The following is a 17,303-nucleotide window of genomic DNA, read 5'->3' on the forward strand; positions in this document are numbered from 1 at the left end:
CGGTATGTTTTCAAGGTGTTTTACCGGTGTCCCCTGTCAATCTAAACCCATGGATAATTTGTAATCATATGGATGCTGTTACAATGTGTCGTGATTGAGATCCTGTCCCACCAAACATCCTGGAAAGTGACGAAGTTACGTTTTTCGCTCTAAATTACATAATCGCTATCAGTGAACAGGTTGCTGTCTGACTCTGTCACTTGCAAGGACAGAGACTGTTTTCCAGGGGAAAGTTCACTGAAGACTTTTTGCTGGTGACAAACGCTGTTTTTCGGGCAGAAATTTGACGAGGAGTCAGTAGGACAGCAGGAGGACAGACGCTTCTCCACGTACAGCTGCGGTATTTTTTTCCTCGTTGCCAAAGACAGTTACTACGTTACCTTTGTTTGGTTCTGTAACGTTGCTTTGTGAGACATTTCTCTTTATTAAGTTGAGTGAGGGACCTGTGCAGTTAACAGACCATCCGAGAGACACGCCCTCCATACGCACAGCCGGCTCATCCATTCACACTGGTTCAGTTTGCCAATACTGCGCTTCTGATACTGTCAGCCGAGTATCATATACAGAAGTTATTGAAATGTTACATAATTGAAATGTTTGATTAGAAAAAAAAAAGAAATGGAGGTTTTTGTTTCGAACCGTGGGACAAACCGAATCATGAGTTTGGTGTATCGTTACAGCCCTAAGATAGATAGTTAGATAACTTTCCTAAACCCAGAGGGGAAATTGGGTCATCATAGCAGCGGTACAAGTACAAATAGAATCAAAATGTATGGGCAAATATAGAAATGATAAAGTACTATACACAATATGCAAAAAAACTGAGTACTATATACAATAAAATGCTTAAGCAGTTACAAAAATAAGAGAAAATACTGAGGTGAATAAGATACAATGCCGAGCAATGTGGAACTTAAGGTGCAAGAGAAATAAGGTGCAGTTTTATTTACAGTGATCATTATTTAAGGCACAATAAATTATAAATTGTGTGTGTTTTTGCGTGAGCATTATACAGTCTGATGGCACCGGGTAGGAATGATTTCCTGTGCTGTTCCTTAAGGCAGTGTGTCCAAAAGTAAAACCTTTGGACTTGCAAATAGTGCAAAGTTAAGTAAATATGTAAAAACACTTATTCTCTGAAAATTTGAAATGGCCCAGATACAGGCTTTAAGACTGACACCAGCTTTAAGTTATTTCCTGTGTAAAGCATAAAGCCTTCATCACTTTTTCATTGAAAAGTGAAACCCAGTTGGGAGGAATGCATGTGAGGTGGATTCCCATGGCAAAAGTCCCGTGGTTGTCACTGTGGCAATCTTTCAGCTGTGGAACATCTAGAAAACATTCGCTCTGCTGAGGGGACAGGCAGGGGTTTTCCTAAAGCGCTGTCACTGAATAGACTTGCTACCTGGTGGGTTTGGTATACGAAACACCCACTAACCAAACAAATGGAAAAGGAAACAGGCGAACAACCAAACTAGTTTCACATTATTTCATGGTCCCTCATCATGTTGTAGTATGTGTACTTCATGTAACCTTTTAAATGTGCGCTCGTCTGCTTGCCTTTTTACTGGGGGTGTCATTATTTTTTTTTGTTGTGAATCAAAAATAGATCAGAACTAGAATGGCACCATACTTAGACCTAATAATTCATCAAGATCCACGCATTATTTCAGATTAACGAAAATGTCAAAAACATTAAAGGTGACCGGAGGATGACTCACAATGACCTTCTTTGAATATTTTATAGGAGTTCTTTGTTGTTTTAAGTCTCTCTAGTACTCATACCAGTTAAGATAATCTGACTTGATTGCTTACTGTTGAGGAACTCTTGGGTGGCACCTAAATGTGATGTGGTGATGTCGATGGAGAAATAAATGCTCTGAAGGCAAATGAAACTGCACTGAATCGATAGTAGGAACACAGCCTGGTTTGTTTTATTCTCTGAATGAGTCACTTTCTGTATATTGATCTACTTCACATCTAAAAATAGTGCTTGAACAGGATGATATGAATGATGCCATATCAAAACCATATGACTGAGGTTCATTGATGAGCTGTAACAGAGTGGATTGTTTGTATCTGTTCACATTTCAACCATCAAGTGTGTGTTTGCTGTAATGTGTCATTGGATTTTTTTAAATGCTTCATCTGTTGTGATCAATAGATGATGAAAATTATATATCTAATTTGCTAGATGTAAAGGTTGACTTGACTCAGGAACAAACTCAAGTGCAAATGTGTCTGAAAGTGGACAGGGGAAGTGCGCTCAGAGAGCAGTCACTAGAGAACAATGGGCTCCTTTCCTCTGCACTGCTTGCATTGGCCCTCTGCGCTGAGCTCAGTCCTGATCAGGAAACATGATTGTGCATTCACATGCCACACTTTCTCTGGAGATATTCAGTGCAAGTCATCTGACAAACCAGGTCAGGGTGTGTATGGTGAACTGGACCAAAAACGAGACACTGCATTTCCTGTTTATTTTACTATTTCAGGTCTCCACCTTCTTTTGATCACAGCATCCCTTTTGCTTGTAATCAGTCAGAAAGGGAGCAAGATCATTTTTTTTTGTTTATACTGCAAGTAAATTGCTGCTTTCTGGATGTAGCTGTTGGAATTGATATACAGTAGACAAAATTATTACACTCTTGACTCGGCACTGGTCTCACAATTCCATTCAGTTACATAGCATGTGTCAATGATTTGATTTCACAAGGATTCTTAACGGATCTTCATGCATCTAACTGTAAAGCATCCTTATAATTCTAGCACACTGCAACACTACAAGCAGTCAGAGAACTCTAAATTCCAGAAGAAGTCTTCGTTTAAAAAATCAGATAACAAAATGTTGAAAATAATCCTTATCTTGTATTGTTAAAGAAAGTGACAACAATTCCTGTATCTGTCCCTTTATCTAAATCCACACAAAAAGTTAACATGGTCTATTCTAGGCCAAGATCCATCCTCTATCCAAGTTAACTGAAAATCTGTTCTGCAATTTTTGTCAAATGTCATCCCCGATGATGTTTGTGGACCAATCCCAGACTCTGACTGTTAAATGAGCTGCTGCCATAATACATACCACAGATCCACTCACAAACCATAGTGGGCACTGCTTTATGGGGGAAACATGAAATATAAGGGTTTATGACATTAGAGAATTGTTCTCAATCACATGATCCCTTTTGTTGCAGTTTTTAAGTCTCTTTTGTTCTTCTGTCTGTCAGGTTCAGGCTCAGGTGTGCATCTCCCTGGCTGTTGCCCAGGCACTGGCAGATGATGTGGACTGCCACGTGTTTCCCTTCAGAGAGTTTGGAAAAGGACGTATCAAGAAGCTGCGTGTCAGCCCCGACGCCTTCATACAGATCGGCTTACAGCTTGCGTACTACAGGGTAACACACAATGCTTACATTGTAGATTGGAGTTGGACAGGTGGAGGAGGGATAATAAAAGAAGTGAACACGTATGGCACTTAAGACTTAGTTTGTGGCTGGTGCTGCTGAGCCAGTCTTGAAACAGAGTGAAAAATGAAACCATTTGGTTCAAAATACTTCAGCACCAACATATTTAAACATTAGTCCCTGTGGAAATTGAGAGCCAGTGTGAAAATAGATGGTTGACCGAGTGTGCACATTAATTTAGTCCTATTAAGAATTGGTCCTAAAATACGCTGAGAAGTCTCCCATTCCCTTTAAGAGCCAGGTGTGCCAGGATGTCACATATAGTAACCAGTGGCACTTGTCTTCGCTAAAGGAAAGGGATGTGCTCCTCGGCTGCTGGACCCTCTGTCCTGCCATTTCACAGTCATCTGTCCAGGGTTTCCTCTACATGTAATTGACTGTGGCGCACCGCCACGGCAAAATAAAAGCCGCCACACCTTAAAAATTCGGGCATAAATAAATCTAGTGTTAGAGAAAGGAAATATTTTACCGTCGTCTTCCACCGCATATTTGACGTTAACTAGCATGTTGGATATTTAGCTTGATAATTAGCTAGAGGATTAAAATGGTCACGTAGAGCAGAGTCCTGCACGGGTCTTATTTTGCAAACCCGCCCGAACCCGCCATACTTCTAACCGCATCCGACCTGTTTTCCGACAGTAGCACAAATTACATTCCGTACCCGAGCCAACCCGGTATAAATTGATACCGACGTCCGAAGGAAAATTGGACGGACACAATTTTTAAAAGTGAAAGTAAGCCAGCGTGGGGAATGGGAGTTCTGGGAGGGTGCAAGCACGCAATAATGAGCTCATATGAAATATAAATGCTTATCATTTGTGTCGCTAATAATGACTGATGATAAGTGACGCCTTGAAAATGGCACTCGTAAAACCCGACCCGCCTCTCCAGGCGTCCGACCCGATCCGCATCTGTGTCCGACACAGTACATTATTTTTCACCCGTGCAGGACTCTGACTTGGATAACTCCTCTCTTAAAACAAATAATAAAGATATTTCTTTACAACATGAATCTTCATTCCAAGCCCATGCAGGGGAGGTCATGATGGCTGTGTGAGAGCATTCCCTAAATTCCCTAAGTAGCCTATGACATAAGTCCCGTCTCTTATAGGTCAACTAAATCCAATTTCCAGTCCATCAGGCCTCAAGGACTCTAGAGAAAGAAAGAGAAGGATTTTTAACTTTTCCTGACACTTCAATATTCAAAACTTGGATGGAATGGTTGTCCTTCTGTCTTCAATCGTTTGTCCATCAAATCAAACACTATTCACTCTCAGTGCTCACACGTATTTGTTGTCTGTCTCTCTGGCCTTTGTGCATGTGTACGTCATTAGCCTCTTATAAATATTGGCTTAGCTGAACAGCCCATAAGAGTGATTTCTCTCAATGATGAGCCGCCTCTGATTCGGTATGTTCAGTTGATCAAAATGCCGACGACAAGGCCTTTCAAGTGCTGACTGTGGGAGACACACTGTACGATCTACAGCCTCGGACACTCACCAGGGCCCGTATTCACAAAGAATCTTAAGGCTAAAAGTAGCTCCTATCAGGCGAATTTAGGAGCAACTCCTAAAAATAATGAGCGTGTCAGTCGTAACTTTTGGACTCCTAATTTTTGAAAATAAGAGTTATTCACAAAACATTTTAAGCCTAAAAGTAGCACCTAAGTCTGGGAGACCTTAGAAGTAATCCAGAGGACTCCTAACTTGCTAAGACCTGGTCACAGCCGAATGTTTTGGAGACGCTAAATAACAGGGAATTATTAAAACGATATCAGATGGACCGCGAAGGGATTGAAGTTGTGGATGAGTTGGTGAGGGACGCAATAACACTCCCAACCAACTGAAACAATCCAATAACGCCGCAGTTAAAATGTTTGGCAACACTCCGGTATTTGACTACGGGGAAAATGCAGCTCTTCACACGGGACTAGTATTGCCTGGGGACCTCAAGTGATTTAGAAATTATCCCACCACGTCCGTGTTTCGTGCGGCGCATTCACACAGGATAAGCGTAGTCTGTGTTTTAACTCGGATTTACTGACATTATCCCCCGGCTCGATCGCACCGGAGCCCTTACTGGAGCAGCACAGAGGTTAGATATGGATATTTTTAATATAATAACTGGTGAGCCTGATGAAAGATGGAAAAATGTTCCTTACCGCATGCTGCCATGCATGTAATCCATCTAATTATCTTTCGAGATTTCGCTCTTCTGATGAGCCTCCTGAATTTGCACCCAAAATGCTGTCAAAACTTTCATTCATAATTCCCAACGCAGCCTCCATAATTCTCAACCGGGAAAAAGGCAGAAAAAAGGTGTGGAAAACACAAAAAACCTTAAGAAAAACAAAAAACGACCCCAAATTACAGAGATGCCGATTCGCACAGGACTAATATTATCACATGAACTTGTGTTTGGTGAAATATGGTACGTAATTTGCAGTGGAATTTTTACTTTACAAATTACGGACATGGCAGATTCGCACAGGATTAAGATCACAGACGACCTCCACAATTATTACAAATTACTGGAGGTCCCCACGTTATACTAGTCCCGTGCGAATATGGGCTTGCATTCCACAAATTGTCTTTGACACACATTACAATATACTGGACATTGTTGCGAAATGGCCCGGACCAACACACGATTCCTGAATTTTAATGGAGAGTGGTTTGACGCAGCTTTTCGAGCAAATGCCGTTTTTATTTATTGCCGTTTTTTTATTTATCTTATAATTTGTCATTTTTGTTCGAAGCGTTTTTGTTTGGCGGGGAGTGGGGGTGCCCTTAATTCTCCTCATAAATACATTTCTTTATCCAATATCTTTCCATAGACTTTGTCATGGGCTTGTAGGCAACTTCCTTATTTTCACTTCATGCATTGCATAGCCTAAATGACTTTTCAATGGGCTGCCCTGTCACTCAACAGCCAATCACCGTTGTCACCGGTCCACAAGTGCGTCCTTATAAAATGACGTCATCCATAGCAACAGAGAGTTACTTCTAGTTTAGGAGTTCACTGTTTTCATAACTAAAAGTAGGTCTCAGCGGCTTTGTGAATTACTCTTAAGAAACAACTCCTACATAAAAACTTTTAGTCCGATTTAGGAGTACTCCTAACGTTAAGATAAAAGTCTTTGTGAATACAGGCCCAGAGCCTTAAGATCAAAATAATTCTGACAGAAGTTACATTTGTATCTTCTGGCAGCACAGAGTTGTATGCTCGCTGATGGTGCACACAAATATGAAATATGTAAATATTTATACAGCTCGTAGACACTTTAGAGAGCTAAGAAAACATTTAGACAGAGTCAAGAACTGCACCAGAATCTGTCGATTTAGTGTCTATAAGGGAAAAAGAGTTAATTATTGATTGAGTTGTAGGCTTGGAACTTTTTGTTTTAAGACCAACAGCATGGTTCTAAAACTGACCTATGTGGCTCTGAAATTCTGCCGTCTTCCCATTTATCTTCCAGGAAGCCTGCCTGTCTAAACCTCCTTTCCTGAACAGAGTGTGATCACGTTCTCACTTTTCCTGTTTATCTTTCTTTTATAAACAGTCCGTCTCTATCTTGACTGGTATTGGCACTAAACCTTGCCACATGTGACCAGCTCAGAGATAATTTTGATTTACCAAAATCAAATTTTTTAAGATTTCTACAGGTCCAGGATTATAATAATAATAATAACTTTATTTATATAGCACTTTTAAAAACAGGGTTTACAAAGTGCTTTGACAAACAAAGCAGAACAAATAAAAGGAACACAATTAAAATTACAATTGAGAATGTAGAGCAAACAAATGGAATAGAAATAGTTAATACTTAATTAAATGTATTAGAGTAATAAAGAGATTTCATATAAGAACAATAGAAACAGATAAGGAATTTTAGACCATTATACATAATGGGAGTAAAGTGCAGGAACATTGGGAAGATGAAAAATAATAAATGATAAAATTAAACTCAAAAGTAAAAAATTAAAAAGTAAAAAGGAGACAACATCACAAAAAGGCAAGTCTATAAAAATGAGTTTTAAGAAGTGATTTAAAAGAAGTTACTGATTCTGCAAGCCTTATCTCCTCAGGTAGGTCGTTCCAAAGCCGAGGGGCAGTGACAGAAAAAGCTCAGTCCCCTTTAGATTTGAGCCTCGACTTTGGAACTGCCAAGAGGCCCCCACCTGAGGATCTAAGGCTGCGAACTGGCTCATATGGGGTCAACAATTCTGTTATATAGCTTGGAGCCAGGCCAAGACGAGCTTTAAAAGTGATCAGTAAAATCTTAAAATCAATTCTAAAACGAACAGGGAGCCAATGCAGAGAAGCTAAAACTGGGGTGATGTGATGTCGTCTGTTAAAACCTGTGAGAAGCCTAGCTGCTGCGTTCGGGACCAGTTGGAGGCGGGAAAGCGACTTTTGATTTATGCCGGAGAGGAGGGAGTTACAGTAGTCTAGTCTGGAGAAAATGAATGCATGAATGACTTTTTCCAGATCAGAATGAGAAAGTATCGGTCTGATTTTGGTGATGGTTCTGAGTTGGAGGTAGCAGGACTGGACAACTGTTTTAATGTGTTTGTCAAAGGTAAGATCCAAATCGAATATGACTCCCAGGTTTCTAGCAGCGGGTTTAATGTTACTGGAGAGTGGACCAAGGCTATTTGTAATGAGGCTGGTGTCTGTGTTTGGGGGACGGAACAAGATGATTTCTGATTTTGACTTGAGAAAGAGACATTGTGTTGTTGGATGATGTGGCCTAGTGGAAGCATGTAAATAGAAAATAAAATCGGACCTAAAACTGAACCCTGCGGTACACCACAGGTTATTTGAGCTGTAGATGATGTATGATTACCTATGGTGACCGCAAAGGTTCTCTCTAAAAGGAATGAATGAAACCAACTAAGTGCAGTGTCCTTGAAGCCAACCCAGGTTTTGAGGCGGTCAGTTAAAATGTCATGATCTACAGGATTGTATTCGTAACCAAAAACGATCACATCCTACAATCCCTGAACAACAGCCTATGGATACTTTGTTTCCAGCAGCTCCATCTAACAAAGGCATAATATCCGCCATATATTTGAAACTCTCATCCCTACAGTTGGCATCTCTTGATGCATTGAGAGAAGCATGGCAGGCTGATCTGAATTTACAAATTACACATGCTGAATGGTCAGACATATTTTCAAGAATACATTCCTTATCAATTTGTGCCAGACATGGTCAACTTCAATTCAAAGTTGCACACAGACTGCACTTGTCTAAAGCCAGAATCGCAAAGATGTACCCAGCAATGGATAATTTGTGTAATAGATGTAATTTTTCACCTGCAACTTTAGCTCATTCAGTCTGGTCTTGTCTGAGACTCTCGGGTTACTGGTCTTCTATATTCGATGCCCTATCCAAGATATTTAAAAGACCAATAAACCCGAATCCCTCTCACGGCCATATTTGGTATTCAGCGTAAGGGTGATCATCTTCCTAGTGCACAATCCGATTGCATTGCTTTTTCACCCTCTTGGCGAGAAGAGGTAGGAAGCAGGCTGTACTGCCCTCCCACAAACAACAGATAGAAAAGATAAGACTGGTTTTACGACCTCCTAATGATAATTTCAGCAGAATATGGCAACCATTCATTACATAACTGCTCGAACAAACATGAGGTTTTGTCTTGTCTTGTCTTTGTTTTTGTGTTTTTTTGTTGTGGTCTGTGTTGTTCTTTTCGTTTGTCTGTTTTGATTGCTCTTGTCATTGATACAAGGTCCATTCATTTCCTTTTTCTTTTTTTTTCTGCTTGCCCCAGGGGTGGGGGGTGGGGGGTGCGGGTTGAAAAAAAGTTTGTTCTTGCATTTATGTATATATGCTGTCACATCTTTAATTGTGAAAACCAATAAATAAAGTGGGGGGAGAAAAACGAGGCAACAGCCAAAATGAAAATCATTCACTGACATTGATGTATCCATTATGTTGGACAGCAACGTAATAGTAAATTGACATTTGTTGTTGCTTTTATTGTTTTTATTCATTTTGAAATATTCAAATGACCACATGTTTGCCTCTCTCTATTGCTCTAACATCTTCCTCTCAAACCTCTTCTCTCCTTCCTCCAGGATCGTGGTGGTTTCTGCCTGACTTACGAGGCGTCAATGACCCGTCTCTTCAGGGAGGGTCGGACAGAGACTGTGAGATCCTGCTCCAACGAGAGCTCTGCCTTTGTCAAAGCTCTAGAGAATGGAGAGGTACTGATGAATTACCTGTTTTGGTTGTCTTTCAAGGAAAAAGCACAGCATTTTAAACTCCTGCTGACCCAAATGCCGATCCAAGCTCCGGTCAAAAATCAACACGTATTCGCAGAAAATTAACATTGAATATTTGCTCAGATGTGTAGTTTATTAATATTTTTTAGGTTAGTGTGTGGATGTTAGTGAAAGTGTAATTTGGTTTAACAGGCAGAAGAACAGTGCAGGCCTCTCTTCCGACTGGCTTCAGAGAGGCACCAGAACCTTTATCGATTGGCTATGACTGGAGCTGGAATTGACAGACACCTCTTCTGCCTCTATGTGGTGTCCAAATACTTGGGGGTGGAGTCACCTTTCCTCAAAGAGGTAAGCTTTTCAATGTTACATTGCTATTGTAGTCTTTTCTCGGTGACACAGACAGAATATGCACACTGAAAACTTTTAAAGGAAGATTTAAAAGCACCTGAACAGTAAATGTGCACTTTACGTATGTTTCCTCTGTTTTATTATTCATCCCTATTGCCTCAGACTTACTAGACATGTTGCTGATTTATGTTGGCAATGACTCATGGTCTTAGTACAGTATACACTGACAGGATTTTGACTAATTGCTGTTCTCTCTGAGGGCAGACAAGACACGTATCCAGACCACAATAATGCTTGCGGCCTGGATACGTGTCAAGTCTTGTCATGGTCATGCTTCAAAACTGATGATCATGGTCATGGGCGGGTCATTCATTGATCGGAAGGTCGCTGGTTCGAATCCTTGGGATTCCCCCATGATCGTGATGCGACCTTCCAATCACTGAATGATCTGCTCCCCCCCAGCTGCTTGTCGAAGCAAGATACTGAACCTCAAATTGCTGTCGGTGCCTTGCATGGCGTGGCCAGGTGACTGTGGCAAGTGTTGTAAAGTGCTTTGAGCGGTCAATAGACTGGAAATGCAAGTCCATTTATCATGATTGATAACATTATTGAACACTAGTCCTGAGGACAAAGTGGGCTTTTTCATCGTTGACCTTCAATCCATAGCCATTGCTGTTTTCAAAAGCAATTCGTCATAGTTATGAAAAACTTTAATGTTATCATATCCTTTAGTTTTGCAGTAGTCTCGATTTTAGAAAGCCTTCTGTTAAATCCATTGTTTTCAACATAAGAAGAACACCCGCTGAGAGTTGTCTTTAAGTCAATATAAAACTGAAAGAAGAGCAACTAACACTTGAATATCTATAGACCAAAGAGCTAGTCACGGAAAATCCCCTTTTTACTCAGTCCTTGTTGCTAGCAAAACCAGCATGTATTCATCAGTCAGCTTGTGTCACAACACAAAATACAGTAATGTAATCAGCCCTTCAGGGAACTGTACATTATTTTCAAATACAATTGTACCAGCAGAAGAATATGGAGAAAGCTGGTGAATCAATCTGATCATCCCAAGAACATATAAACTACAATCTTTTTGTTTCTTCAGTCCCAAATCTGTAGATGTTGATGTATCATCAGCAAAGATGACAAGTCAGCATCCACCAAGAGTTAAAAAAGTGACGAAAAGATGTATGTGGTGTCCCCCACAGTAAACTCAGACGTTTTGAAAATGAATTTGTGCCTACCTCTATCAAATTTTAAACAAAGCTGCTTGAGGCTGAAGGGATTGTACAATGGTTCCAATGATGGCAGTATTTGTTATGAGCAATACATCATTGTGGCTGACACAGCTGGTGCTGTTTCGTATTATGTAGTTTCTTTTATTGTAACTTGGAGGCATTTATGTGCGCAGCATTTGTGTCCAAATGTCCAAAAGTCTCTCTTGTCACTTACATTCCAGGTTTTGTCGGAGCCGTGGCGTCTCTCCACCAGTCAGACACCAGTACAGCAGATGGAACTGTTCGACCTGAAGAACAATCCCGAATTCATATCATTGGGCGGAGGGTTTGGACCTGTGAGTGAGACACACTGCCATCTTGTTGTGACTGCCAGTGTGAATGACAAGATCATACAGGGTGCAGGTCAATAGAGTCGTGTAGGGATGACTAATTTTTTCCGGCCAACCTGTAAGTTTATCGCCCTGGTTCCCCTGATAAAAAAAAAAAAACCTCTGGGATTTTTGGATTGGATTTTGGATCATCCCTGAGAATAAACTCTGTAGTAAACACAAGTTTATGAAAATTACACGTTTTGTTCAGCAACATAAAAGTAAAAGGAGTAAAAGGCTGATGTTTGGCCATAAACAGACTACAATGTGGTCACATGACTTAAACGCCAATGTTAACCGATTTCCGGGTTGCAGGACTCAATACTTTAACATTCTGTTAAAGCCAGGGGTTGAGATCTGTAAACACACACACACACACACACACACACACACACACACACACTGTATACTTGTACAGTGGGTGGTATGTGAGACATAACCGCTGATCTCATATGATCTCTGTCATGCCAGGTTGCTGATGATGGTTATGGGGTTTCATACATCATTGTGGGTGAGGACATGATCAACTTCCATGTGTCCTCCAAGCACTCCTGCAGTCAGACTGTAAGTAATACCTTTGTTTCTTTCATCAGTCAGTGCGTTTACATGCACAGCTTAGTCAGATTACAGCCATAGTTCGACTATGCCACTCAATCGGACAACTGCAATTATCAGAGTATACATGCCGGTGAGAAAATCGAATTACTGGCCGAAAGCATGTCATACCCCGGTACGCTAGGTGGCGCTGTACCCATTTCAACTAGTGTTAACGGGGCCACCTCCGGCTGACCTCTTTACGTCACCAGCTGCCTCGGCATTCAAGAAAGATGGAGAGCGAAGAGCGAGACGAAGCTACATCTTTGTACACTTCGTATGTGGTGTACATGATAATAACAAAAACTAGGTGTACAATGGCGCTCTTTCTTGCGGTGATTTCGAAGGAAAGACGCCTCCGCCGCCGTCCGTCTACTTCCGGCTCACGGCCCCGGGGAAAAATCTCGCGCCTGCGCAGAACGCAAAATCCGATCCGATCCGCTGGAAACGTATACATGCAGGAGTAATGCGACTTTCAATCGAATAATCTACGTGGTGTAATTCGACTATGAGAAATCCGATCCGGTCCGATTTTAGTCAGATAAGGGTGTATACATGCATCTTAAAAATCCGATCATAGTCAGACTAACGCAGTAATTCAGTTTTCTTGAGTGTCATGTAAACGCACTGACTGTTTAGTTAAGAACTTGATTGTTACATTAAAACACAGTTTTTCGCAGCTAAATCATTTTACTCAGTGAATCTCAATGAATCATGACTAGTAGATATGAGTTTGTTGTTTTTTTCCACAACTGGTCACGTCAAGCACTTAGCAGGAAAGGACTGTCCGCTTTCACTTCCCTGTTCTAATGCTCATTCTTATTTTGGATTCCTGTAAAAGCCTGAAATGCCAGGCTGGCAGATGTCCTTCGTGCCATAATTCAACCCTTATCGCCAGGAACAATACAGCACGGTGACAGAGCTAATAGCATAGTGTTTCAATATTTTGCTACAGCCATTACATTGTGCAATCAGTAATAACTTCAGAGTGATAAATTAAAGCAAAAACGTGCCTGTTTAATTTGCACAACTCATAATCTACGTCCTATGATCTCTTCCTCTTCTCCTCTGCCAGTGGTTTTGAGTCTCTACACTTTCTTTTCACACCCACTTTCTAATGCTTTATTTGTATCCATTCTAGGACTCCCACAGGTTCGGAGCTCAGATAAGTAAAGCTCTCCAAGACATCATGACTCTACTGTCTGCTGACACCAAAACCGCCACCAAAGGCACAGCAAAGCCTCAGGCCAAGAAGCTCTTGTGAATAAGACAGGAGGCGTCCCACCATTTTGGCAGATATTACCCTTGAGTCATCTAAGCTGAGTGTAAAACTATGAAGAACCCATTTAACTAGATCCCACGTGTTAAATGCACATCCTAAGGCATTCATTAAACTGATGAAAGTGAATTTGATGAGGGAAATAAAAGGGAGATCATAGACTAATTCCTGAGGGCAGGCGTTTTAGTTTAGATCAACAGTAATAACATTGCTTTTAGGCCCGGTTCAGACAGATGAACTGCAGATTTACAGAGCCCTTGGATGATCACAGGTGATCTGTGGCACTTTTCACCTCCTGCTCAAATAAAAGAACTACAGAAAAAACATACCTGCATCAGGGCACGGCCACAACTCACCGGAATGTTATGATTGGCATTCTCCCAATAAAAATGTCTCCCGAGCCTCACTCTGTGAGCAGGATTTAACATATTTGACAGCTACGTAGCATTGGTGATGTGTAGATACACTACATGTATATGTATATGTATATTTTTTTCATTTTACATGTTTACTTTTTTTTTATTTTATTAGCCTGTTCTGTCAGATTCAGCTAGACAGCTCATGAGCTGGCAAAACACATCCGGTCCCTACTTTCTTAGAGAATATGAAACCAGCAATGGGTGATTTTTAAGAAAGAGGGAGCAAAGGTAGTCGTTTAAGAATGAAGGCTTTCGTCTGTGAGTGAGACGCATTGAAGTGGGACAAATCTCCCTTACATTAGGGACAAAGCATTGAGAGACCCTAAATCTCAATACAAGTGAAGGGAAATTTATTGAGTTTGGCTAAATACTTACAGGCCAATTCAGGGTTATAGAGTGTATTTGTTTTCATTTATAGTCAAATCAGTGATGCAGAGAACTGAAGACAAAGGGCTAAATTTGAGACCACTGACCTAAATATCCCCGTTTTGTCATCTGAATGCATTTCCCTCCTTCCTTCCTTGTTCGTTTGTCGGCTCCCAGGCTTCGTTACTGTCTTTGCCGGCTACCCTTCTTTGTTCTCCATCAACACCTCAATGATCAGTGTAGTGGACCCAATTAGCAGCGGGAACATTTATTGTATTTATTGTATGCATACAGAACGCAAACAAAACATGGACGCACACATAAAAACATTGCTCTGTGACACTAGTAGTTGTCAGAAACTCCCCTGGAAAGCAAACTGTTGGCATGCTAGCAGCACGTCTGCCTGCTCAAATGACTCTGATGAAAGCTGTGGTTGCTGTGATCAGTGAGTATATATTGAGAACTGAAAATCTCATGTTTTTCCTGAGGTATAGTGTGATTTGAGGTGAAGCGTGTTGAAACTGGAAGTGGTTACTGATTGTCTTTGAACTGTTGTTTCACATTTCACAACATAGGGTTATCGGTTGTGGTTCCGGATGCCTGTGTGCCAGCTGGAGGGCTGCCAACTATTCTAAGCTTTGTATCTCAACATCTAGTGAAAACATGAGCCATGGGAACACAAAATGACAAATGATAGTTGAAAGTTGAAAGTCATTATTTCGCACCGTTTAAGTTCGGTGCTTCACTATGAATCCTAATTTACACAATTTATTACCATTCTCTGGTAACACTCATTGTTACCAAATAATAAAATAAGAAAGGCAGTTATGACTGAGGTCAGACAACAATGGAAACGCCCCAGCTTACCATTCACAGTTGTGTTTGCTTGTATTGAATTGAAATGCACCTCAAGTTTACCAAGGAAGCGGTAGTTGACTCACTCAATTGCCTATTGTCCTTTTTTTAACCAGTTATTTCAATTTTGCAATGGAGCCTCTTTCAAACGTCTGGGAAGTGAAAGGGGAAGTGAACCCTTCAACTTCTCTTTTGAAGTAAGCACACTTATTATGGCAAAGACATACAGAAGAAAGTATTCTATTTGATCAGAATTCAGATGAACACATGGTACAACCTACTGAGGTGTCCCTCTCCTCTCTCACTCTGCTTTTAAAAGCTATTGCGTGTAAGAAACACAGTTGTGCCTAATTTCAAGTATTCAGTCGGTGAAACCGTTTCAATGCAATTTTTAAGTCAATGCAATTCCTGAGGGAAACCTTGTAACATTTCTTGTGTATCTGTCTTCTCTGTGTGTGTTTATTAGAATGTACTGCAGTTGCTCAGTTAGTTACTGTTAGCATCGTCAGCATATGCTCAGATGTGCAGTGATGTGGTAAAACAAGAAAAGTAAGTCAGCTATTAACTCCAACACTGTTACACATTGTAGTCTGCACTCCCAAAATTAGGAAAAATATTCCTGGACTAATACAGTGAGAAACATTGACTAAAAAGTAACTTTGTTGATGTAGCGTTAGCCTTCCACTACATCTCTGCACATGTTTTCCAACTGTACTCTTCTTGTTATCTCTTTTTAAGAAACGTTTGGCATATTTTATTAACCTCAGACCACAGTGGCTTCAGTTTCTGTCTCAGGTTCAACATCTAGCAACTCATTTCCTAAACTGTTGACCGCCTGAGCAGCCTTTTGTCTTTTACGCAACAGTTTTAACGGTTTTCGACATGTGGAAGGCCTTTAAGAAGCTGCTTTTTATTATTCCTGGTTCTCTTTTCCTATCACAGTGTACAGAACAGGTCTCCCTGTGCTCGGAGAGAAAGTGCTCAAACGAGCTAGACAGAAAAAGAACGAAACCAGTTTAACCACTTAGTAATGATGTAAGTCTTCAAAGACAACTAAATATTTTATTGTGATCACACACAAAAAGTATTATGTGAACATTAAAACATTTGTCACAAATACACAACTTTTAAATTTGTTTTTTAATGTCCTCTCGTCCCTTCCATACCTATATGATGTATATTTTAGGAAGACTTTATACGAAATGCTGAGCGTCTTGGTTTCTTTAACAAGGGCTTCTCATAATGTTTGCTCATTTCAGATTCATCTGTTTGGACAGGAACTTCAGATAAATGTATCAAATGTGGTAGATGTTATTTAGCCCTCATTACTGTCCCTTGTCGCTCACTTCATGCCTCAGCCTTCCTTGAAAGCCAGTCAAACCAATTATGTGCCTCAGATTTCTCTGCTTACGCGATGGAATCAACGTCTTCAGGCTGTCAGCAGTTTACAAAATGAGCCTCTCACAAAAGAGCAGCACAGCTAGCATTTAGCAACAGATTTACAAGTTGTTTTGTTTGAACCAAAAGTTAAACAGAATAAGATTAGTACTGTCTTTTCTTACTTAATTGATTTAGAGATACATTTTTTATGGTTTATTTCTATGTAACCTATACAACTACTGTTTTTACTCTTGGTAATGGTGATGCTTGAATATTTTCAATAAGTTTGTGGGTGTTGTAGTTTTGAATTATATCCCATGTTTACTGATTTTACACTCCACTGCGTGTTACTGCTCTGTATTTGTCTGGTTTTCATTCTCAAGCCTATTTAAATGTTTATTGTGGACTTTGTTATGAAGGCCTTTTATAGATGGTAATGGTGTGTTATGTGAAATAAAATACTTACCCTACAGTGGATCTGCACTTGTTGTGTTATTTATCCGCGAATACATGGGTTAGTTACTGAACTGTCAAGCAAAAACAAATAGGGCTGTTTGCCAACATTGCGCACCACAGAAAATTATTCCTGTACTATTTCTATAAACATGGTCCCATTGGGCCACCTCTCATGGTAACATTCATAACCATAAACTCACTATATTCCTAAACATTTATTCAAAAATGATTTTGCATTATAGCCGTCAATTCCTGAAGCAACTTCGACAGGTTGGCTTGGCCGTAACTAGA

At 40.4% G+C, this 17,303-nt stretch overlaps 1 protein-coding gene across 1 annotated transcript in view; it reads left to right on the forward strand.

Moving 5' to 3' along the window:
- The window catches only part of cpt1a2b (carnitine palmitoyltransferase 1A2b), a 52,536-nt gene extending 35,503 nt beyond the window's left edge, over positions 1 to 17,033 (forward strand). Inside the window, exons 14-19 of the mRNA XM_030406762.1 lie at positions 3,225 to 3,389; positions 9,563 to 9,691; positions 9,902 to 10,057; positions 11,517 to 11,630; positions 12,135 to 12,227; positions 13,399 to 17,033. Coding sequence (XP_030262622.1) covers positions 3,225 to 3,389; positions 9,563 to 9,691; positions 9,902 to 10,057; positions 11,517 to 11,630; positions 12,135 to 12,227; positions 13,399 to 13,521 — 780 coding nt within the window. The 3' untranslated portion in view covers positions 13,522 to 17,033. The remainder of the gene's footprint in view (positions 1 to 3,224; positions 3,390 to 9,562; positions 9,692 to 9,901; positions 10,058 to 11,516; positions 11,631 to 12,134; positions 12,228 to 13,398) is intronic.
- Positions 17,034 to 17,303: the final 270 nt, after the last annotated feature.

This window comes from Sparus aurata, chromosome 23 (assembly GCF_900880675.1).
Source record: "Sparus aurata chromosome 23, fSpaAur1.1, whole genome shotgun sequence".
NCBI lineage: Eukaryota > Metazoa > Chordata > Actinopteri > Spariformes > Sparidae > Sparus > Sparus aurata.